The sequence below is a fragment of the Akanthomyces muscarius genome, chromosome 1, assembly GCF_028009165.1.
Source record: "Akanthomyces muscarius strain Ve6 chromosome 1, whole genome shotgun sequence".
Classification (NCBI taxonomy): domain Eukaryota; kingdom Fungi; phylum Ascomycota; class Sordariomycetes; order Hypocreales; family Cordycipitaceae; genus Akanthomyces; species Akanthomyces muscarius.
In genome coordinates this window covers 4,301,730-4,323,244 of record NC_079241.1, presented here as the reverse complement: position 1 = coordinate 4,323,244, position 21,515 = coordinate 4,301,730, and the positions used below count along the sequence as shown (strand labels likewise).

Sequence of the window (21,515 nt, the reverse complement as noted above, 5' to 3'; positions counted from 1 at the left end):
GGTTGAAACAGCACCTTCTGTTATTATTACTTGCTCTGCCAGATACCAGGATGCAAGGCTGCGTGCCACTGAATCATGTATATTACGTCTCGGTCAATCTATTTTCAACCCCCGGCACAGAGTCTAGACCTTTGCTTCCTCGTCCTCAAGTTCTGAACAGGCCAAGTATTGTCTCGTGGCTTTTGGCCCGCAGCGGGCCATGCCAGCACCGTGACGCCCACAAGCCTTGTTCGACTGGCACGCGTTGAGGATGGCGGCCCGGCAAATCAGAATCATCAGGGGCCGAGTTCCTGCACACGTTTTCGCATTGTTTCTTCACTTGGTTTTCCTGCCTACCGCCAGACATGGCATAACTACTTGGCCGCCAGAGCTCAGCACGAGGCCACGCCCAGGCTACAATGCGCCTCGTGGTGAGAAAATCAGGTTGGTGTGGGGAGCAGGCTTGGCAGAAGGACCATGGCTCAGCGTCTCTGCTGCCAATTTCAACATTTAGGCCATCTTCAAACCCGCTGCGGCGACAGTAGCGCAGTGCTGATGGCGCCGATAATCTCTTATGACGCTCCCAACTACGTCACTGCACCCCGCCCAAAACCCTGGCCCGCAGCCTAGCTCTGGTGGGGAGATGCGCCGATTTATTGACATGACCGCTATAAGCTGCCTCCAGTCAACAGTACCTATACTCACCACTACCAAAATCAAACAGATCTCATTATTCCTGTACGTTAACTAGTTGGTTCGGACAAGTTGCTCCCGGACCATTCCCCTGCTAGTAAATGCATCACTGCCTGCAAGTTGGTTGCCGGTTTTGGTGTCTGCCACGACTACAGGGGCCTGCTAAGTTAACTAGTTGCTAGCCAACAACTGGCAAGAGCGACCCTGCATTTCTCTCTGGCGCTAGTTAGATCAGCCTGCCAGCTGCGTGCCTGCCTCATTTGTCAGCGCACCGTGCAACATCATCACTTCCAATTCCTAACAAGCAGTCAAGCCTCCTTCGCCTATCGCGCCCGCTCAATCCATGTCACGCCATTATTATCCCCCCCTCAGCCTGCTAGTCAACTAGTTCCAGGCAATACCCGCCAACACCTCCGCAATCCACGACGAGTCACGCAGCCACCTGCCTGCCCGTAGCCCGTCACGATCTGCGGCTCTGCCAAGTTCTTCAACTCTGCCCAAGTAGCGTCGCCTTTGTTCGACAATAAGAGCCCGTGTGCCCGTTCCGCGGCAGACAGTCCCCTCGTACCCAGCGACCCCCTATGCAGCCGTTGACGCTGCCATCGTGACCAACTCCTTGCCTTGGTCGTGAAGAAGGCGCACCTGCTTCATCCAAAGCCAGGATTCATAGTCAAAGAAACCGGGCATGAAGTTCCGCGCTCGAGTCTGTCCAAGGTTTCCAAACAGCTTCTCCACGATTCTGACTCCCACCGCAGATGCTGCACGTCACCACTCATTTGAACAATGAATAGGAAGCGCCGTTTCGTCCACAAACGGCAACGGCCCCATCAATCACGTGTCTTGTTCTTGGTCTTGGTTGTCTGTCTTGTTTCTTTCTCTTTCTCGCTGATTTAATCTTACAAGGATGCGGCGCAAATGGCCCGCCATCCACACGCGAGCAACCCTGTCCAACGCCCTTTATCAGTGATGTCATTCAACCAACCCCAGATCGGGCCACTCCTAGCCTGGACGTTTCAGCTCAATTGATGACTCTAATTACATATCCTTCTCCACTGTTTAGAGACACGCAGATTCTCAATCGGCACAGTTGATTCCTTCTGCGCATAACTTTAGCCCGGCGAACGGCTTGCGGCCATCTTGTGTTGCATTATCCCCAAACTCATCTTTCAACCTCGATCACATCATCATATTGGCCACATCCGTTGCGTGTCACGAGTTTCTCGGCTACTTCGGCTCTGCCAGTAACTACCTACAGCTTGTAAAGCCGCACCCGCGCGCCGCGCTGTTCCGCTTCTGCCGTCAGCTGCCTGTTCTTGCGCGCGTAAAACACGCGCAGCCCCAGCGACACGGCCGTGACGAAGAGCAAGAATCCCGCGTTTGTCCAATGGCCCGTCGGGTACCCTATGGCCTTCTCGCTCGCCTTGTAGATCCATACGCCCGGGATCTGGCCCAGCCCGCCTCCGATGCTCACGTTTAGCGCAATGGCCAACCCGACTGCCGCCGTGCTCACCACGTTGGACGTCAGCCAGCCCAGCAGCGGCGGGATGCACGCGAACGCCCCCGCCGTGGCCATGATCAGCCCTCCGTACCGTGCCTTGTATGCGTCCGGGGGCAGTGCCGCCGAGACGATGAAGCCAATAGCGCCGACGAGAGCAGCACCGGCGGCATGGTAGCCTCGCGCGTTGAACCGATCGGCAGACAGCGCGACCAAAATTTGGCAAACTGTAGATCCGCGTTAGCGTTATTTTCTCCGTAAAGAATAGTCACGTCGTCCTGCGATGATTTATTGAACGTACCATACGCAACAGCCCATGGCGGCACAGTCATCAGCTGCGCCGTGAGGTCACGGTATCCCAGACCCAGCGTAATCGACGGCGTAAAGAGACTGAGACTCGCAAAGGGTGGGCTGATGGCAAAATAGATGGCATAGTGCGCGTACAGCCGCCAGTCGGTCAGTGTTGCCTTGGCGTCGGCCCATGTCATGCTCCGGTCGTGGCCCTTGCTGCCCTCGTGCCGCAGCCGGCCAACGGCCAGTGCGCGCTCCTCGTCAGTCAACCAACCCGCTGTCTCCGGGTAATCGGGCAGAAAGAATAGCACCAGGAAAGAGGAGAGCACCGAGGGGATTCCCTCAATGATGAAGAGCCACCGCCAGCCAGCGATGCCCGCCGTCTGGTTCATGTGACCGATGCCGTAGGCAATGGCGCCGCCAAACTGCCGTTCAGTTAGATTCTTGCAAATCACATTTTTGCATCAGAGGTCAAGAGTATGGCAACTTACGGCACCCGCCAGAGTAGCCGACGCGAGAATAAAGGCAACTCTGTTCCTCTTGGTTAGCCAACCACAGTTTCCCAGTCTTTCTTTCTTTTCCCCGTCCACATCTTATTCTCTCTCTTTTTTTCCTTTTTCTTGATATTGTACTCACCGGACACTTCGTTCATTATGCCTGTACCAAAATGTCAAGTAATAAATCAGACCCGGAAACAGGCCCGCCTCAAACGTGCCCAGCAGGAAGCGCACCGCCGTGACGCTGCCGAAGCTATGCGCCGCGCCCAGGCACATGGTCATGACGCCCCAGCAAAACATGAGGAACGCGAGCCAGCGGCTGGGGCGCAGTTTTTTGAGCAGAATGTTGCTCGGCACCTCGAAGACGGCATAAGCGACGAGAAAGACCATGAGCGCAATGACAAACTGGTAGTCGGACATGCCCGTCGTCTGCTGCATGTCGTCGCGCGTCGACGAGTTGAGGACCTTGGCGTTGCCAATGTTGGCGCGGTCGAGGAAGCAGAGAAAGTAGATGCCGGCGCAGAGCGGCACGATGCGGAGGTCCTGGCGCCGCACTAGGCGGCGCTCCTCGGTGCTGAGCGGCTCGTCGAGGTCGCCGACGGCGTCGTGGGCCGTGTCCTGTTGGGGTGCAGCGGGGTCAGTTGCGGACAATCTTGGCCAGGATCTTCCATTGCAGACAAGGAAGAATTCAAGAGAAGGAGGAACGGAATGCGACTCGGATCATTGGGCGCCGCTCACTTACCTCTTTGACGATGACCTTTTCCACGTCGGCCGTCTGCGACGAGACGGCGTCCTCAATCTTGGACGCCATGGCTACACAACGGCGCGCGCGACGCAACAGGCGGGGTATGCGATGCGACTTTGGCGAAAGAGTGTTTCTTTCGCTTCCGCAGCAAAGTGTTTGCGGTGAGGAACAAGGTCAAGTTTTTTTTTCCCCTCCCAAGTTGGAGGAACTGTCAGGACCCTTGTCTCATTTTTCTGCTCTAATGTCCGGTGTCGGTGTCCGGGGCCAGATGGAGAATGCGGGGAACGGAGTCGGGCCGCACTAGGCCGTTGGGCGGCAGGTCGCTGTATGGTCGGAGATGTGCCTCCGGAGTAGTGAAAGTAATGGGTATAATATGTACCGCTTCGGACTTCCAAGTGGTCGAAATTATTGTTTTATAGCATTGGAGTGGACAATGCTGGATCGATCGCAGAAGGCCAAGAGATGGCGGTTCGTGGCTTGAAACTTAATCTCTCGTGTTGAGCATGCCTGATTCTTTTGGGTCGCAACTGTGCGCGCGCACTGATCTTGTATCGCAAGATTTGAAACTTGAATTTTGGAGAAGGTTATTAGTGTTTAACAGATGAATCAGAATTCTTTTCATACCTGATCGTGAAATCGACGAAAGTGTATTGCTTATTCAGCCGACATGATTGCTTGGCTTACACCAGCCTACCCTGTACAACAACCTAAGCTCCAGCCATGCCTCCGATGCGTAAGGCAAAGAGAAATACTCCCTTCAGGTCACATATTAATACCATGAGCGAAAAAATAGCATTTGCTGAAGTTTGAAATAAATTCTCTTGATATTCTTTACCATCGGCAAGTCTACATGATATATATGTGTCCCTAACCCTCCGTCTACTCGTCGTCTTCTGACGGCTCCTCCGGCCAGAATAGCCACAAGATGACCATGACCAGTTTCAACGCCGCCGCCGTCCACAGCGCACCCTGTATGCCGACAGGCGAGTGCGAGAAGACGCCGCCGAGGACCGCGCCGGCCAGCAGCATGAGCGGCGCAGCAGCCCGCCGGTTGCGCTCCACATTGTCGAGCTTGAAGAGGTCCTGGTCCGAGAAGAGGTCGCAGTAGATGCTGGTGAGGACGACGCTGGTGAGGGCGTTGTACCGGAGGGCGCGGGACGTGACGGCCTGGCCGCAGCTCTGGAAGGCGACGAGGGCGAGCGGCAGCAGCACGGTCCAGTCGACGGCGTCGTCGCTGGCGGGCGGCGGCGTGAGCGTGACGACGAGGGCGGCGGCGACGGTGAGGAGCAGCTGCGCGGAGAAGGAGGCGCAGAGCACCCAGCGGCGCTTGGGGGAGAAGCGGCGGTGGAAGCGTGCGAAGAAGAAGGAGCCGACGCAGAAGGCGAGCAGCGAGATGCCGGAGCGGTAGAGGCGCGGGCTGATGGGCGGGTATAGGACGGAGGCGATGCCGAGGGCAACGTAGACGGTGTTTCCTGGGGAGAGAGGATCAGGCAGATATTCACGTCGAATCGTGCAGCTGGTGAGCGATGCATGGGCTTACCGGTTTGCATGGACACAAAGGCACCCCATACCTGGGTCGAGGCGCTGTCGAGCAGGCCCGTGACAACGTAGCAGAAGAGGAGCATGAGATCGGCCCGGGACCGCGAGACGTCGGCATTGAGGCTCTTGCGGATCTTGGTGATGCCGCCGGCGCCGGGCAACGAAGCTTTGCCTAGTAGTGGCTGTCGCTCCGGGTCGCTGCCGTGACTGTGAGCGACGCCGTTGGCGGGCCGCGAGGCTGTGGTCCCGTAGCCTGCCATGTTTCGCAGGTGCTCAGCGGCAACAGAACAGCGAGCAGCCAGGCCTAAAAAAAAAAGAGAAAAAATATAGAGGTTTGTAAGAAGGATGAGAAAGGGGATGCGCGCGTGGGAAGAGTCAAGTTTCTGCTAGGGCAACGGCAGAAAGGCCGCTGACGGGTAGTAGTGTGCGCGCTTGTCCCGAGGCTAGTTTTACACCAAAAGAGCTTGAGGTGTCGTCGTCGATGACCGGCAATTGCGCAACGACCAAAGGGAATAGGACGGCCCTACTTGGGGGGAAACTGAATAAAAAAAAACGGGGAGTTTTCTTGCCAAAACTGCTTTCTATAAGACCGCGCAGCCGTGCACAAAGTGGCTCGATTGTCTGGCAGAAAAATGGTTCCCGCGGTTCCAGCCTGGGGGTGGAAGAGGAAGGCAATTAGACAATGACGTGATGCGCTGGCCAAGGTTAGCGGGCGTTCGCAGGACTGGTAGCAACTAGGTAGCTTGTGACGCTGGGGGCGGCGGTTACCAGTATCGTACGGCGCAGTCCGCGACCTGAAGGATGCTACATGAGCATTGAGAAGATACTCACAAAATAAATTGGGTTGTCAAAGGCGTCGAGATTTATACGCCTTTGACACTGTTCCCTCGGATGATTAGCTAGAAAGTGAGACCAAGACAGAAAGAAAGCCGCGCGCACATCAACCCAAACAGCGCCGGGGCCGGCTGCAGTGGACCCCCACTATACATCCACTATAAATATAGGGCGTGCAGCATAAGGCAGCAGGCAGAGAGGTACTTAGACTTTTGGCGGCCGGGCGTGTTCCGGACTTGGCTCGGGGGAGTGGGCTTCTGTAAATCCTCGCCAAGTCTCCTCTCTGGCCGCTGTAACAACAACCTAACTTGCCGCTTTATCCATCCATGATGCCGCTCTCCCTCCATTCCATCACCACACCACCACAATTCATCTCTACCAGTACGCCACACACGCACGCCCCGGCCGCCGCCGCCGCCAAATTTCACTCATTGGATTGGCGTTGGTTCGCTTCCATTCACCCCAGCCCGCACGCTTTGGGCGCCACGAGGCTGGAGGTCTCGTCCTGGTCCTTGTCCCGCCGGACCTTGTTCTGTCCTCCGGCGGGATAAGGAAGCACCCTCTCTCTCTCTGCCTCGCGCTCTCGCCTCCAGAGCTACGTCAACCAGACCCAAAAAAAGGCTTCTGCTACCTCGGTGCATGGAACGCGTCCGGAGAGGGCACACCTTTGCAGCCAGCTAGCCTTCCGACTTGCCCGTGCCTAGATAAAAGCTTTGTACTTTCGTAGAGACCTGCATTCTTCCCTCATCCAACTCCTCGTTCTCTCCTGTGACACGTCCCAACCGCTTGCTGCACTAGCACTTACACCATTCTTTCCACGCAAGAGCGCTGCCCCAGACTCTCCGAGTCCCCAAGGCTTAATTGCTCTAGCCCTACCAAGCAGAAGAAAAAAGAGGAAGAAAATGAAGCTCACCACTGCTCAGCTGCTCCTTGCCGGAGCTGGTCTCTCTGGCTTGACGGCCGCGCTGCCGCACAGAGACAGCCCCCAGCAGCGCTTCCTCAACGGCCTCGCCCTGCCCGACAAGTACGCCGGCCGCCACCGTCCGTACACTCCGGGCCACCGCGACAAGCTCGACAGATACATTGATCCCGAGCAGGACGACCTGGATCCCCTGCCCTGGCGCAATGGCCGCGGAGCCAGCGTCCTCGGACCGTACAACCGCGATCGCTCGCGCCAGAGCCCAGACTTGGTGCGCCCGCCTAGCACAGACCACGGCAATGTCGCCAACATGCGCTGGAGCTTTGCCGACTCTCACACTCGCATCGAGGTAAGCACGCGTTTCCCGCAGGTCTTGTACCTGTCCGCGGCACGTTTCTCATGCCTAATTGTCGCAATAGGAAGGCGGATGGACGAGACAGACCACCGTCCGCGAGCTCCCCACCAGTGTTGAGCTGGCCGGCGTCAACATGAGACTCGACTCTGGTGTCATTCGCGAGCTCCACTGGCACAAGGAGGCCGAATGGGCCTACGTCCTCGAGGGCAGCGTCCGAGTGACGGCTCTCGACTACGAAGGCGGCAACTTCATCGACGACCTCAACAAGGGCGACCTCTGGTACTTTCCCAGCGGCGTCCCGCACTCGCTGCAAGGCCTGGGCGAGAATGGCACCGAGTTTCTGCTCATCTTTGACGACGGCAGCTTCTCCGAAGAGTCTACCTTTATCCTGACGGACTGGCTCGGTATGTTTCCCCCCTCCGCCAACGAAACGCGTACATGGCGACCTTGACCACTGTTCACTAACACGCCACGCAGCTCACACACCCAAGAGCGTCATTGCCGAAAACTTTCACCTCGCCCCCGAAGTCTTCCACCACCTCCCCAAGAGCGAAAAGTACATCTTCCAGGGCTCCCAGCCCGGCTCCGTCGACGAGGAGCGCCCGCGCGGCCGCAACGTCAAAAAGTCAAAGTACCAGTTCACGCACAAGATGCTCGACCAGCCGCCCAAGAAGACGTCGGGCGGCGAGGTGCGCGTCACCGACAGCACCAACTTCCCCATCTCCAAGACGGTCGCGGCCGCGCACGCCGTCATCGAGCCCGGCGCGCTGCGCGAGATGCACTGGCACCCCGTCGCCGACGAGTGGTCGTACTTTATCCGCGGCAAGGCTCGCGTCACCATCTTCGCCGCCGAGGGCAACGCCCGCACCTTCAACTACGTCGCCGGCGACGTCGGCATCGTCCCCAAGAACATGGGCCACTTTGTCGAGAACATTGGCGACGAGCCCCTCGAGATGCTCGAAGTCTTCCGCGCCGACCAGTTCCGCGACTTTTCCCTCTTCCAGTGGATGGGCGAGACGCCGCAGCGCATGGTCCTCGACCACCTCTTTGCCGACGACAAGGAGGGCGGCGAAAAGTTTTGGGAGGCCGTCCGCGACCCCAGCAAGGATGAGATTACGGACCCGGAAAAGAGCCTCTCCCACGAGGAAGACAATGACGAGGAGCTGTAAGGGAGCATATTTCCCTCTTGGTGGTTTCTCTCTTTTCAGCAGATAGTTACGTGTAAATCATCTTATTAGTGTTGCATCAAAATACATTACTTTTTCCTTCATCTTTCTTCGGCGCTTCTCCATGCCAACTCAATTACTGTACTTACCCGAAACAAGATGCTGACAATGCACGCCAAGACGCCAATCGCACAACAGATCGCCTTTCAATGCAGTATTACTATCGCCAATCGACCTTTGTGGAGCTTCTTGGGTCCATGTTACATTATGGAGATGAAAACGTGGTCGGCGTACCATGCGGGTGAGAAAAAAGCTCCGATCAAATCAATAGCCACATAAAAGAATCTAGATGAAGCTATTTTCTTCTCATGTTGAAAAGGCAGAGACAGAGGCCAGCAACGAGGCTCGTTCGCTCGTTTGCATCACCACGTCATGGCGCATCAATAAATTGGTAATCTATTCTTGGGAGAGAGGGGAAACGGAGGGCGCCTAAATTCAAGGATTTGCAACGGAAACTTTGTGCCGATGTCGCACCACATGGGGCGGTCTGGGCATAGACAGTCTGCACTTGATGCCGCACAATGAGGGCGACTAGACCTGCCTTTTCCGCTTACGGTATGCCGAGTAGGGTCGCATACATGAAAAGCTATTGAGCCTCTGATGGTGATCTGTATTGACAATCGTCCGCTCAAAAACCAAGGCCGCAACCAACCAATTAGTGCAAATTTCTAAAATTCACTAGTGGACGGCACTTGTCGAGGGACATGAATCCCCTCGCAGCGGCGGCATGGCGAAGCGACGGCGAAGTTATTTACTCCAAACGATCAACGGCGCGCCCACGCCAAGGCCCCGGATAGTGCACTTGTTAGCCAGCTAGATGGGCCAGCTTCACAGCCTCAATTTGACGCTGCGAGCCAAGGAACCAGGGAATCACGACCAGCCAGTCACTTTTCGCAGGATTGAAATCTTAATTGAACATTATGCATGCGTCTGGTATATATTAGATCGACAGCTGCACATGCTGACCGTCTTTTGCCCTTTCCAAATAACTGGGTTGACACGCCCGCTTGACTGCAGCTGTACTGGTTGACGGGCAATAGGTAATAATGAGGGGTGTGGGTGAATCCCCCAGCCCATCCACTCTACAGACAAGAATAAATCGCGGTGCTTTATTTTTGGTAACTACGACATGCAAGTATCAAGGCCAGACCACGGCCGTCTGTCAATTTCCATGCGACGAGGCCGCTGGACGCAGGCGGGCTTGCATTAGCTCGGGGCGGAACCCGTAACAACGGTGTGGTGGGAACACCCACATCCCACGTCAACCCGTGCAAGGGCCTTCCGGGGACAAAAAGAAGCACCGACGGGGGGAAAAGACACAAGCCGAACAGGAAGAAGAGGATGGAGGCGGGCAGCTGCTCGAGTGCTGTCGACTGAGACATGCCCAATCGCCACTTATACAACTGGACCATGCACCCTCGCGCGCCTCGTCCCAGGAGCCCCCCTGCTTGCCACCTCGTTGGTAGAAGAAACGGCCTGCAGGAGTGTGCATGACGCTACCAAACGCAATGAGACACTGACAAGACGCGGCTCAGTTGCCAGGCAATCAGGCTGGCAGACTTTTATGAACAAGGCGTGCAAGGCTCCCAGAGAAAGCAACATGCTGAACAGCCACGACGTTCCAGTGCGGCCAATGGCGGGCATTGTACGGGTAGCCAATAACCATATAATTCTTATCATAGCCCTTTTCATTTATATGCCCTCCATCTGCAGGTATTGATCTATTCTAGGGTGTTTGCAGATTTCAGAAGTACCGATCAACATGGAGACTGTAATCTCTATTGAAAAAAAAAAGTACACTCGCTGCGGAAGCGAGACCAAAGGCAGTTCTACTTGTTGGGCTAAAACTAACCCGCTGGGGGTCCTCGACTACTGTCAAAATGATGTATCGACTAGGACAGGTGCCGCAAGGCTAGAATGGCGTAGCCGTGTACAAGTGTCTGTTGCATTCGGCGAATATATTCCAAAGTGCGGGGGAGGAGCCAGGCGGGCGCTTCGAGGCGTGGTGGCTTCTTCTACAGCCAAGCCGTCAAACGAGCCCAGCCTCACGGTAATTAACAAGTTTCAAAGGGCCTTCTTCTTCTTTTCCCTGGTGGCGCAGACGAGAAATAAACAACATATAGACTCGTGATCTTATTAGCCTCGTTTTTAACCCCGGACAAGTCTCGGCATCGCTAGTTTCCAATGCCCTTTTCTTTTCTCTCTTCTCGTCCATGCACCGTGATTGCGCGTAGCCGTCACCCCTTCCCGCACCCCCCTTGGTAGGAACATGGCAGAGAGGCACAAGGAGGTGGCCGTTGGTAGCTCGTGCTTGGCAAAGCTTGCGCCGGGCGGCCCAGCAGCTCGGCTAGCACGGCACAGTGCTGCCCAGAGAGTTGTTCCAATGCGACTCTGAGGCTTAACTATTTTCTGCGGCTCATACTGCGTACTGGTGTTGCTGCGTGCCAATCGCTCTCTTTTTATCTCTGGCGTATCGCTTGATGCTACCAACATCGGCCGCCTTAGACTCATTGCAGAAATCAATGCAGGACAAAGGCCCATCCGACTGTTCCGCTTCCCCAATCTGAATCACTAGAGCCCACCCCCCAACAACCCCCCATGATTCATTTAGGGGCGAAAATAGGCTGAGATTAGGCTTTGCGTCGAGGCTCTTGTAAAGACAAGAGGCGTTTTTTTGCGACGAGCTAGAACATTCATTGGGCAAAAAGCAGCACAGTGGCTGGCGCCGAGACAAGGGCCTTTTTGTCCTGGCATTGATTCCCCCGCCTGTGGAAGTTGTGGTGGTGGCGTTATATGTGTGTGTGACAACGATGGCATTGGACAAGCGTGTAGTACGGAACCGTCGTTGACCGGACGCCATTGTGCGTTGGGGAATCCATGCTCGATGTCTTTCTGCGAAGCCTGGTTTTGTCATAGATACCTTTTACTGGGCGGGGATCCATCCGTTTTCCTCGCCACTAGCATGGTCAAGCGAATTGGAGGCAGGAGGCAAGTACGAACAGGCAAAATGGCAGACGCGAGCGTCCCAACTGGAGGTACCTCTGGTTGGCCGATACCTTGGAACTGGTTCGAAATGCGCCAAAATCTTGTTTCCGGGGCGAACGTCTGCATAAAAATCGCATCAGTGGAATGTCTCGGCCATCAATAGTAGAAAAACGGCGTCCACTATCCAACAACATAGCACTGACGACATTCTACATGATCATCCTGCTGCACAAACGCTTCATCCCCCCCTTCCCGTGTATTCAAACACCACACCCTCGCAGGCCACGCCTGGCGCCGCCCCTGGTGCCAAAACTTCCCATTTGTGTGTGTGTGTGTGTGTGTGTGTGCCGTCCCTGGATCCTCGACGCCGGTGTGCTTGCCGTTTTGTGCTAGTGGTGTGCGCGTGGTCCCAAATATGGCTGAACTTTTTGACGTGGACCATTTTGTTGGCTCGTCGGGCTGTCGTGCGTGCCGTCGTGCGTCCCACGGTAGATGCTACGCACGCTTGCGAGTGGTGATCCGACTGCACCTGGTCCGGCTGGCTCTGAGCCCGTCTCGGCCAGGCAGCGTTGTATGGCTGGCCTTCCCCTCATCCTGTTGCTTGCTCGTACCCATAGAATTCATCCTATAACAATCGGCTGGCCTCCATCAATAGTCCAAGTTGCTTCTCCGTGTTTGATGTGCATGTCAGTGTCCAGAAGTTACTATTCCGGCACAACTTCTTTGTACTTGCTTCTCATCCTCACTTCACATCTACTGTGTAAGACCAAAGTGGAACTCTCGATATGAAGTTTATATCGAAGCTCCGCACCAATATCGTGGAGTCGTTCCGGACCGATCCGAACATTAACAGGGCCAAAAGCTGGGTCGATCCCGTTCGCCGCCGGCTACCCTCAGCCACTGCGGAATATATCGCTGAAAAGCTTCCCGCAGCTCAATGGCTTCCGCACTACAATTATAAATGGCTTCTTCAGGACGTCATTGGCGGCATCACTATTGGTGTTATGCTCATCCCGCAGGGCCTTGCCTACGCCAAGATTGCCAACATCCCCGTCGCCCATGGCCTTTACTCCAGTTGGCTGCCTTCGGCCCTGTACTTCTTCCTTGGCACATCGAAAGGTAAGCAGCACCTTGCTCAACCCCTTTAATTCATCATAATAACAAATTGTAAAGAGGTATCGTCGGGTCCCACCTCGATTCTGGGTCTCTTTACGGCCGAAGCTGTCGCGGAGCTCTCCAAGCAGGGCTATGATCCTGCCAATATCGCATCGGCAATGGCCTTCTTGGTCGGTGTTTACTCGCTGGCCATCGGCCTACTCAAGCTCGGGTTTTTGCTCGACTTTGTTTCCGGTCCGGTTCTTACTGGCTGGATTTCTGCTGTGGCATTCGTCATTGGTCTTGGCCAAGTGGGCTCCCTTATCGGCATTGACACCGGATCTGGCACGATAACCATTTTCCGCGATGTACTCTGCCATCTGAACAAGATCAAACCTCTTACGTTGTGCATTGGACTTACAGGAATTGCAATGCTCTATGCACTAGAATGGGTTGGCAAGCTGTGGGGGAAGAAGAACAAGTGGCTCAAGTTTCTGAGCACCAGTCGTGCTGTTGTCGTGCTCGTGATTTACACCATCATCTCGTTCTTGGTAAACAAGGACCTCACTGTTAAGCAGTACAAGTGGAAGGTCACTCAAGTTGACACGCATGGGCTGCTCACACCTCGCGCGCACGACGGCTCGCTCATCTCAAAGATTGCAGCACGGTCTGTCGCTCCCTTCATTGCAATGGCCGTTGAGCACCTCGGCGTGGGAAAGGCATTTGGTCTACGCAACAATTATAGCATCGACAAGAGTCAAGAGCTGGTCTTCCTTGGCACCGCCAACATTGCCAACAGCTTTTTTGGTGCCCAGACCTGCGGTGGTGCCATGTCGCGAACTGCTGTCAATTCAGAGTGCGGCGTGAAGAGCCCCGTAAACTTTTTGTTTACCGCCGGTTTCATCATCCTCACGCTATATGAGCTTGCTCCTGCTTTGTACTGGATCCCCAAAGCAACTCTTTCCGCCATCATTGTATGTTTTATCTTCTTTCACCACGGATGAGTCACTGACAAATTCAGATTATGGCGGTCGCCCATCTTGTGTCTTCTCCACAACTATTCTACCGTTACTGGAGAATGTCCTTCATTGATTTCATCGCCTCGATGCTTGGATTCTGGGTCACCCTGTTCACTACTACTGAGATCGGTCTTGCTGTTTCTGTTGCATTCAGCCTCGTCTATACCTTGATCCGTCTCGCTTTTCCCAAGTGGATTGGTCTCTCTCACAAGGATACCGAGACTGTCCACTGGTCTCCACCGAAGCAGCATCGAAACGATGGTATCGATGTTCCAGCTGAAGCATATTTAGTCAAGTTTACCGAGGATCTACTGTTTCCTAACGCGGAACGCATCAAGAACGCAGTCGTCGAGTCCGTCAAGATACACTTTGAGCCGGCTGCCTCTGCTGCTCGCGACATCCTCTCCTCGACCAGGACGTGGAATGTGGCCAGTACCAAACGCATCGGGAAAATCCGTCGCAGAAAGAACATCGTCCCGCTTAAATGCGACATTGTTCCTCTACACCATGTGGTGCTCGACTTCACCATGGTTGGATTTATCGACGTCACAGGGCTACTATCCTTGATCGAGTTGAAGATGGAGCTTCGTCGCTATATTGGCGCGGACTTGCAATTCAGATTCATCAACATGGTCGACGAGGTGTACGAACGATTCCAAAGGTCAGAATGGGAGTTCGCTCAGCAGGGGGAGCAGAGGACTGGAGAGGCTGATACAATCTACAACTCGCTCGAGGCCGCGTTGTTTCACCACGATGGTGATGAGAAGTCTGATAGCGTATCAGAGAAGGCTTTGGATGTGTGAGTGGGTTTTGTTGGGACGACCGACTTCAGGCAGCTATGACTACATTTGCGCCAACAATCCGGTTTAAGTTATGACTTACGACAACTACGATATGCATTTCATCTTCAGGCATGATTTTAATATATTCTACTTTATTCGCACCTGGGCGTGCTGCTATCAATAAGGCTGTCGGACACAATGGGCCATCTTGGCAAGTCTGGGCATTTAGGACTTGTTGTGAGGGTTTACCGACCCGTGCTTGCCATGCAACTGGGACTTCTTGGCAGCAAAGGGTCCCTCCCTTCTGTGGTCAACAGTGGAATTTGACGGCCAAGCGCCAGTTCTTAGTGCGACAGGCAGCTGATCATGCGGATCAGTACACATTGCACTCAAATGCAGCCTTGATATGCACCATCCACACCATTGCTGTCCGCCCTTACATGCTAGTGTCGGAGCAATACGACCAAGACACAACCGTTGGCGTTGGTGTCGCCGTTTCGGCCAAGACCGAAATTTGTCCGGACTCACAATTTGAAGTTGATATAACTTAGCCACCCGTGTCGGCAGTTCCCTGTGACAAAAGCCTCTGCGTGTATGAATGCGCTGTTCGCAACGGAGTGATTTAAATGAACGGACTTGAGCTGGCTACGGCGCCACATTGTATGGTGGCGGACCGTCGGCAGCTAATTCTGCAGTCCGTGTTCATATACTTGGCTATAAACATAATATAGCGTTTATTACAGCAAAGAGGTTTCCCAGATCTGGGGTGTCATTTCCAACGAAAACCAGCAATGTTTGGGGTGACACATTAACTGACCCTTCGCGTCTGCGGTAGAGTGTGAAGTCGTTGCCAGAAGCCGCATCGGTGCCAGATGTAGCACCGAATTGACGACGACTGTTTAGTCTCACAGAGGCGTCAACGCCACGGCTCTTGATCGACCTACCAAAAGTGAAACCGGAGATGATTGAAAAGAGTGCAGCCTTTCCAGCGGTACACCCCCACGCGATCCACTTGCGCCCTATGGAGACTGTTAGGATGGGGAAGAGTGCGGGGAAATAGGGCGCTCTGCTTGTCAATAGCTGATGAGTTGGAGGGCGTCGCCAGGGGGGTGATGTATATACACAAGTTCGCTGGCTGAAGAAAAAAAGAAACAACCACAAAGACGGCAGTGGCAAAATGGCAGTTCGAATAACGCAGCGCGGCTCCTCCGCACTACCCAGCCTATACTTAGCACGCGGCTTTACCGGCAATGCGGCGGTAGCCAATCCCCGGCAGCTGAGTGCAGCGCCGTCGGAAGTACGCCGTACTTCCAGCGCATTGCTTCGGTCACCATTCTCCACGACGCGGACGGTTGCCAGAAATGGTAGCGGCGGTCAGTCGGACAAGAGTTTTACTGCTGTGGCCACCGGAGGCTACGAGTATCCCGGTATTCCTCACTTTACGGATCCGTATGCCAAGAGGCAATGGCAGCTTGAGCACATGGCGGGCGCATTCCGCGTCTTTGCCCGAATGGGCTTCACAGAAGGTGCTAGTGGGCACATCAGCGTGAGAGATCCGGTCGACCGCGACACTTTTTGGATCAATCCGTACGTAGTCACGAGAGAAAAGGGCTCGACGAGCTGCGATATGCTGACAGTATTCTTAGAATGGGTGTTCATTTCGGTCTCTTAAAGGCTAGTGACATGGTGCACATAGATGAAAATGGCCAAGTCATTGGCGGAAACCGAACTGCTGTCAACGCCGCCGGTTTCATGATTCACTCCGCCGTCCACAAGGCCCGCCCAGACGTTGACGCAGCATGCCATGCACATTCCAAGTACGGCAAGGCATGGTCTGCCTTTGGACGGCCTCTTGACATCATCAACCAAGATGCATGCCGCTTCTGGAACAACCACAGCGTGTATTCCAGCTATGGCGGTGTCGCGCTGCAAGATGAAGAAGGTGTGCGCATCGCCGAGTCTCTGGGGCCCGAGCACCGCGCCGTGATTTTGCAAAACCACGGCCTCTTGACTGCCGGCGGCACGGTTGACGAAGCAGCATACTTGTATACTATCATGGAGAGGTCATGCGAGATTCAGTTGATGGTGGAAGCTACTGGTCTCGAAAAGAAGCACATTAGTGACGAGGAAGCAGCATACACGTACAAGTATGAGGGGAATGCGGTAAGGTGTCTCCATTTCGCCTACGTAGATGCTATACTGACAGGATCCAGGAGACGCTTTATACCGAGTTTCAGCCCGAATTTCAATATGAAGTTGCCATGTCCAACGGCGAGCTGGATGGTGGCATAGACCCTGGAAAGCATTAATATTCTCGTCAAAGCTTTTATACAAGATGAACTACCAGTGAAAGGCTCGCTCGAGTTGGAAATGGCGTGATTCTTAGTACTTTCTAGTAAACATAGACAAAATTGGGGTTCTCCTTGTCCGTCATATCCGTAAACGCAGTCTCATTCAGAGCTGCGACCCCTTCACTGGTTTCCTGCATTGCAGCGCGTAGTTTCTCCTTCTTTCTATTCTCCCACTTGAATGCATAACGGAAGACAAAGAACAAGAGAACCTCAATACAGTTTGCCGTCAAGAGTGATCCAATCCCCAGCTGGTACGACGGCGCCTGGTCGTCCTTGTAGAAGAAGGGGCTGATGATGTTGCCGATGCATGCACCAAACCAAATCATGCCAGACACAATCATCTTTTTCGACTGCCCGCCTGTGTTGGAAGTGATGAGGGAAAGAGAAATGACGAATGCGGCCTGGTATGAGCCAGTGAGGTAGCTGCTGAGGGTTAGCCAAAAATCACCATGCACAGACAGCAGAGGACTTACAAGCAGATCAAGCGCCCAACATAGGCATCGTGCGGCGCAAGAAGGAACCCCAATGCGCCGGCAATCGTAGGCATCATAAATATGATGCACACAATCGTTCGGCTGTTGGCCGGCATGTATTTGTTTGCCAGCGCTCCAAGACCAATCCAGATGACGACCAGCACACCCTGCGGGATGCCCAGCAGTGCCGTTTCCTCCGTATCAAAACCAAGGCCTTTGATGACGAGTGTCGAGAAGTTGGAGATGCCACCGTTGGGAATATTGGCGACGAACCCGAGCAAGGTGAAGAGCCACGTCTTGTAGTCGAGGTATGCCTCTTTAATCTGCTTCCAGTTTATGCGGCGCTGTTCAATGCCAGTTTGATTGCGGCGCACGCGCGCAATCATGATGAGCTTATCCTCATGCGTGAAGCCCCAGATGGTGCGCGGCGAGTTTGGCAGAGCGATGAACAAGACAATGGCCCAGGACGCGCAGAAGGCACCGACAATGATGAATTCATAGCGCCACGAGACCAACGCGCCTTGAATCTGGCCGATTCCGTAGCCTGCATATATAGAGGTTAGAATAACATCTCTCGAGATTTTATCATCAGCCATGCGCTTACCGATGAGACCTCCGCCGGCGACACCAATGCCGTTCCACATGTACCACGCCGAAATCCTCATCGGCTGCTCCTCGCGCGTGTAGTACATGGATGTGATGAGCATAAATGCAGGGTCCGCAATCGCCTCGAACGCGCCCGACAGGATGCGCAGCGCGACGAGCCCGGCAAAGTTGTGCGCCGCCGCCTGCGCCATCAGCAGCGCTCCCCACATGAAGATGTTGAATGACAGATATGTCGCCACGGGGCTTCGCTGCATGATGAGATTGGAAGGGATCGCCCAGATCAGCCAGCCAAAATAGAAGCTGCTGGATAGCCACGAGTACTCCGACTTTCCCAGGTGTAGCGAATCTTTGATGCCGAAAATGGCCGCGTACGATCTAGCCCAGCAAGTCAGCCTCGAGAGTTGTGTGGTCAGTTTGAATTTGACTGTCATACAGTGTTGTCTTGTCGACGTAATAAAAGAAGTAGCAAATGCCTAGGAGAGGCAGGATGCGCATGTCCAGCTTGTGCACCAAGCGCTTCTCATCCGCTGCATCAATCGACTCATCGTTGGGATATCGCGCGAGCGCCTCAATGTAAATGTCGGGTTGGTCTTGGTTAATTTGCTGTTTGGCCACGGGAAGCCCGTCTGCACTGTCTGATCCGCGTCTCTCGAGATGGGCGACGTCGTGATCCTGCTTTGCGTCTGTCCCAGTCATTTTGCCGTTCCGAGTTTCGAGGCTGGTATGTGAAGTACAACGATGGAATCGAAGACTTGGGTTAGAGTGAGAGGGAAGCAGCTCAGCTCATCGTTATCTAGAGTCAAGTGCCGCGTGTGATCAATAGCCGATGGTCTTTGGAAAGAGGATCTAGACTCAAACTAGCTTGGCGGTGCCGGCATTCGATTGTGGGGGAGGGGAAGAGCGTGGGGGAACCGACGGATATCCCTGTACGGAGCTTCAATTACCCACCAGTGACAGGATTCAATTATCCCAATATCTTGATAGATTGGAAATGGTTCTTGTTTAGGAAGTCTTGTAGCCTTTCATCCCCTGATGTTTCCAAGCGTGTCTACGTTTTATTCCCGACACATATATACCTCTTGTTGTTGAAGTAGACGCGAGCACACACTGTCCCTTCGGCTCGTCATGATTATTTTCAGATTATCTTCTTGTAGTACAACGTATAGCTGATAAAACTAGATTGCGTCTTTTAAGCCTTTTGTTTAGAGTTTTTTCATACGACTTTTAGGGTGCCACTTCATGTGAAGACTGAAGTGCGCCCACAACCCGCGCCACCATTAACACCGTCGGCAGACGCAAAACCAACAATACCAGAAGAATAAGAAAACATTGCGCAGCTGTAACATGTATAACATTGCCGTTCCTACGTCTAAAGATGATCTATAATTCCTTGTTAACCCAGTGTACAAATAAGTATCAAGTCTCTAGATCCGTTTAATTTGCCTCACTGGATTCTTCCGGCCTGGCTCTATAGGCGGGGAGCCAATCCAATGACATTTGAAGTGCCGAGAACAGCCATGACTTCAGTTGCCGCTCTTTCTCCAGCCTCTAACGCGCCCTCCATGTGTCCTCTCCAAACATTGCTTGTTTCCGCGCCGGTAAAGTGAATGCTGCCCTCTGGAGCCCACATATTCAAGCCAGTGGCGCCGCCGGCGGCATTCTCTCCGGCAATGTTTAGGCACTGTTGGCCACTAACCAGCGGGCTTTCGTCCTGCTCAATAATTTGAACAGCGCGCGGGATGCCGCCGCCAAAGACGGCGCCGAGATGCTGCATGATGAGCGTCTCCCGCTCCTCCTCCGACATGAGCCACAGCCACATGCCTCGGGCTTGCTCGCCGGAGACTTGACAAGAGAGCGAGTAGAGACCGTCAATCTCGATGCCGGAAGGGCGCACCTGAGCGACAGGTCCGGTCAGGCCCTGGGCGTAGCCGGACAGGCCTCGCTGCTGCCACCAGGGATGGTCAAAGACCACATCCACAGTGGTGCTGAAACCCTGCTCGTCTCGCATTTCCTCCCACTGGGCTGCCGCCACAATGCTCGGCTCTATTTGAAGGCTTTCACACAAGGCCAGAGAACCAGCAAGCACAACCTTGGTGCCATGGAAGACGTCGCCAGACTCTGTGCGAACTGTACAGTTTTTGCTCGTATGCTCGATATGGGTGACCTTTTGATGCAGCTGGATAGTACCTGCATTGAGGCGCTGAGCAACTGCAGTTGCCACCTGATGCAAAGACTCATTGATAGCAAAGTCGTCGCTGGAGCCATTGATGTTGTCGAGAACTGCGAGGAGTCCGCCGCACGAGGCACAATGGGACAAAAACTGAGATGCGCTGACGTTGTGGGAGGAAAGACCGAAAATGGTGCGAGTCCACAGATTAGCCAGCTTCTTCACGGTATCCGTTGCACCGTACGAGGAAACGAGCTCTTCAACTGTCGTGTCTGTCCGGGAAGCATCTGGTCGCAGCGATAGGGTGTCGAGGATAGCCTTGATTTGGAAAAGCGAGGCTGCGTCTCCAGCATTAAGCTAAGAGATGTTTCCGTCAGAATTTACGAATCAAGTTCATTCTTGTTGTCTACTCACAGCGGGCTGTTCATGGGATTCGAAGGCTTCAAAGCCCTCTAGCGTAGTCTTGCCCTGCATCTGGCGTGGCTCGTCGATTAAGCCAAACTCTGTGGCAAGAGCATGCGTGCGTGGATGGTTTTTTTCATTGAAGTTGTCGCTGGTAAATGCCTGGCCGCCGACATGGCCGGATGCTTCGAGGACAAGGCAAGAAATACCGGATTGTTGGAGCTTGCGGGCGGTCTGCAGACCACTTACACCAGCACCAACAACAAGCACGTCTGCGGAGCGAGACTGGGTGCCGGCTAGGTTCTCTTGTGCCAATTGCGTCATGGTTCTGGTCTGTTAACGTCTTTACAGCTTATAATCAGCAAGAAGAATAAGACAAAAGAAACTTTCAGAGTTGTGAAGAGATGAAGAAAATTGTCAATTCAAGTTAACTTGGCCTCGGCTGGGTGCCTGACATCTATTCTTGCGTGACACGGCAGCTTCAAGCTAAATTCACCCGACAGTTTCGACGATGAGCGCCGGCACTAGGAGTTCGGCGACTAGCCGCCTTATAAGTAGACTGAGAGCAGCAGTTTCGCCTTTCGGATGGCCTGCGGTTCTCTCGGGTCATCCCACGTGTGGGCATCGGAAGCCAGTGCCGGACAGCGCTGCGCAGTCGGTCAGATTTGGGCGGTGCCCGTAAGCAACCCGTGTTAGTTCTTACACGAACTCTAGCGGCGTAAGGCGGGTTCCAGGCACACCACGGCAGACTCCCGCTGCAGGTAGGGGCAGTTTTCTACTGGCCAGTGGCCCTTGTAACGGAGGGTCCTTGTATCCGGAAGAGGCCTGTTGGCGAAGGCAAGCGGCCAATTCATTGGCTGCCCATGACGCGACTGCTCGTCAAGGAGGCCGGCGCACACCGCACTTCGGAGCCTCTCGAATCTAGCCTCATCTAGGACGCGCTTTATTACCTCCACTCCGGTCCACCAACGCCTGCAACCATTATGCTAGCAATAGTAATCTTTTCCTCACATAACACCTACACTGTTGCGAGCTTGTGCTCAAAAAAGACAGCTTTGTAAC

The 21,515-nt window shown here is 54.2% G+C and overlaps 7 protein-coding genes across 7 annotated transcripts; 3 read left to right on the top strand and 4 right to left on the bottom strand.

Moving 5' to 3' along the window:
• Window positions 1-1,921: 1,921 nt before the first annotated feature.
• LMH87_006463 (uncharacterized protein) lies at window positions 1,922-3,766 on the bottom strand (the record flags this gene model as incomplete). Its single annotated transcript, XM_056204355.1, has 5 exons — window positions 1,922-2,394; window positions 2,469-2,883; window positions 2,950-2,989; window positions 3,095-3,573; window positions 3,698-3,766. The coding sequence occupies 5 exons, from the start codon at window positions 3,764-3,766 to the stop codon at window positions 1,922-1,924; spliced, it is 1,476 nt and encodes a 491-aa protein (XP_056059720.1).
• An 813-nt stretch (window positions 3,767-4,579) lies between these two features.
• On the bottom strand, window positions 4,580-5,499 carry LMH87_006462 (uncharacterized protein; the record flags this gene model as incomplete). The annotated part of the gene is made up of 2 exons (XM_056204354.1): window positions 4,580-5,172; window positions 5,241-5,499. The coding sequence occupies 2 exons, from the start codon at window positions 5,497-5,499 to the stop codon at window positions 4,580-4,582; spliced, it is 852 nt and encodes a 283-aa protein (XP_056059719.1).
• A 1,476-nt stretch (window positions 5,500-6,975) lies between these two features.
• Window positions 6,976-8,516, top strand: LMH87_006461 (uncharacterized protein; the record flags this gene model as incomplete). The annotated part of the gene is made up of 3 exons (XM_056204352.1): window positions 6,976-7,341; window positions 7,412-7,751; window positions 7,825-8,516. The coding sequence occupies 3 exons, from the start codon at window positions 6,976-6,978 to the stop codon at window positions 8,514-8,516; spliced, it is 1,398 nt and encodes a 465-aa protein (XP_056059718.1).
• A 3,827-nt stretch (window positions 8,517-12,343) lies between these two features.
• Window positions 12,344-14,475, top strand: LMH87_006460 (uncharacterized protein; the record flags this gene model as incomplete). Its single annotated transcript, XM_056204351.1, has 3 exons — window positions 12,344-12,677; window positions 12,732-13,627; window positions 13,675-14,475. The coding sequence occupies 3 exons, from the start codon at window positions 12,344-12,346 to the stop codon at window positions 14,473-14,475; spliced, it is 2,031 nt and encodes a 676-aa protein (XP_056059717.1).
• A 1,156-nt stretch (window positions 14,476-15,631) lies between these two features.
• LMH87_006459 (uncharacterized protein) lies at window positions 15,632-16,763 on the top strand (the record flags this gene model as incomplete). Its single annotated transcript, XM_056204350.1, has 3 exons — window positions 15,632-16,041; window positions 16,101-16,617; window positions 16,668-16,763. The coding sequence occupies 3 exons, from the start codon at window positions 15,632-15,634 to the stop codon at window positions 16,761-16,763; spliced, it is 1,023 nt and encodes a 340-aa protein (XP_056059716.1).
• Window positions 16,764-16,846: 83 nt separating this feature from the next.
• Window positions 16,847-18,580, bottom strand: LMH87_006458 (uncharacterized protein; the record flags this gene model as incomplete). Its single annotated transcript, XM_056204349.1, has 4 exons — window positions 16,847-17,228; window positions 17,279-17,822; window positions 17,883-18,259; window positions 18,318-18,580. The coding sequence occupies 4 exons, from the start codon at window positions 18,578-18,580 to the stop codon at window positions 16,847-16,849; spliced, it is 1,566 nt and encodes a 521-aa protein (XP_056059715.1).
• A 772-nt stretch (window positions 18,581-19,352) lies between these two features.
• LMH87_006457 (uncharacterized protein) lies at window positions 19,353-20,777 on the bottom strand (the record flags this gene model as incomplete). The annotated part of the gene is made up of 2 exons (XM_056204348.1): window positions 19,353-20,408; window positions 20,466-20,777. 2 exons carry the CDS (start codon window positions 20,775-20,777, stop codon window positions 19,353-19,355), a joined length of 1,368 nt encoding a protein of 455 aa, XP_056059714.1.
• Between the last annotated feature and the right edge of the window lie 738 nt (window positions 20,778-21,515).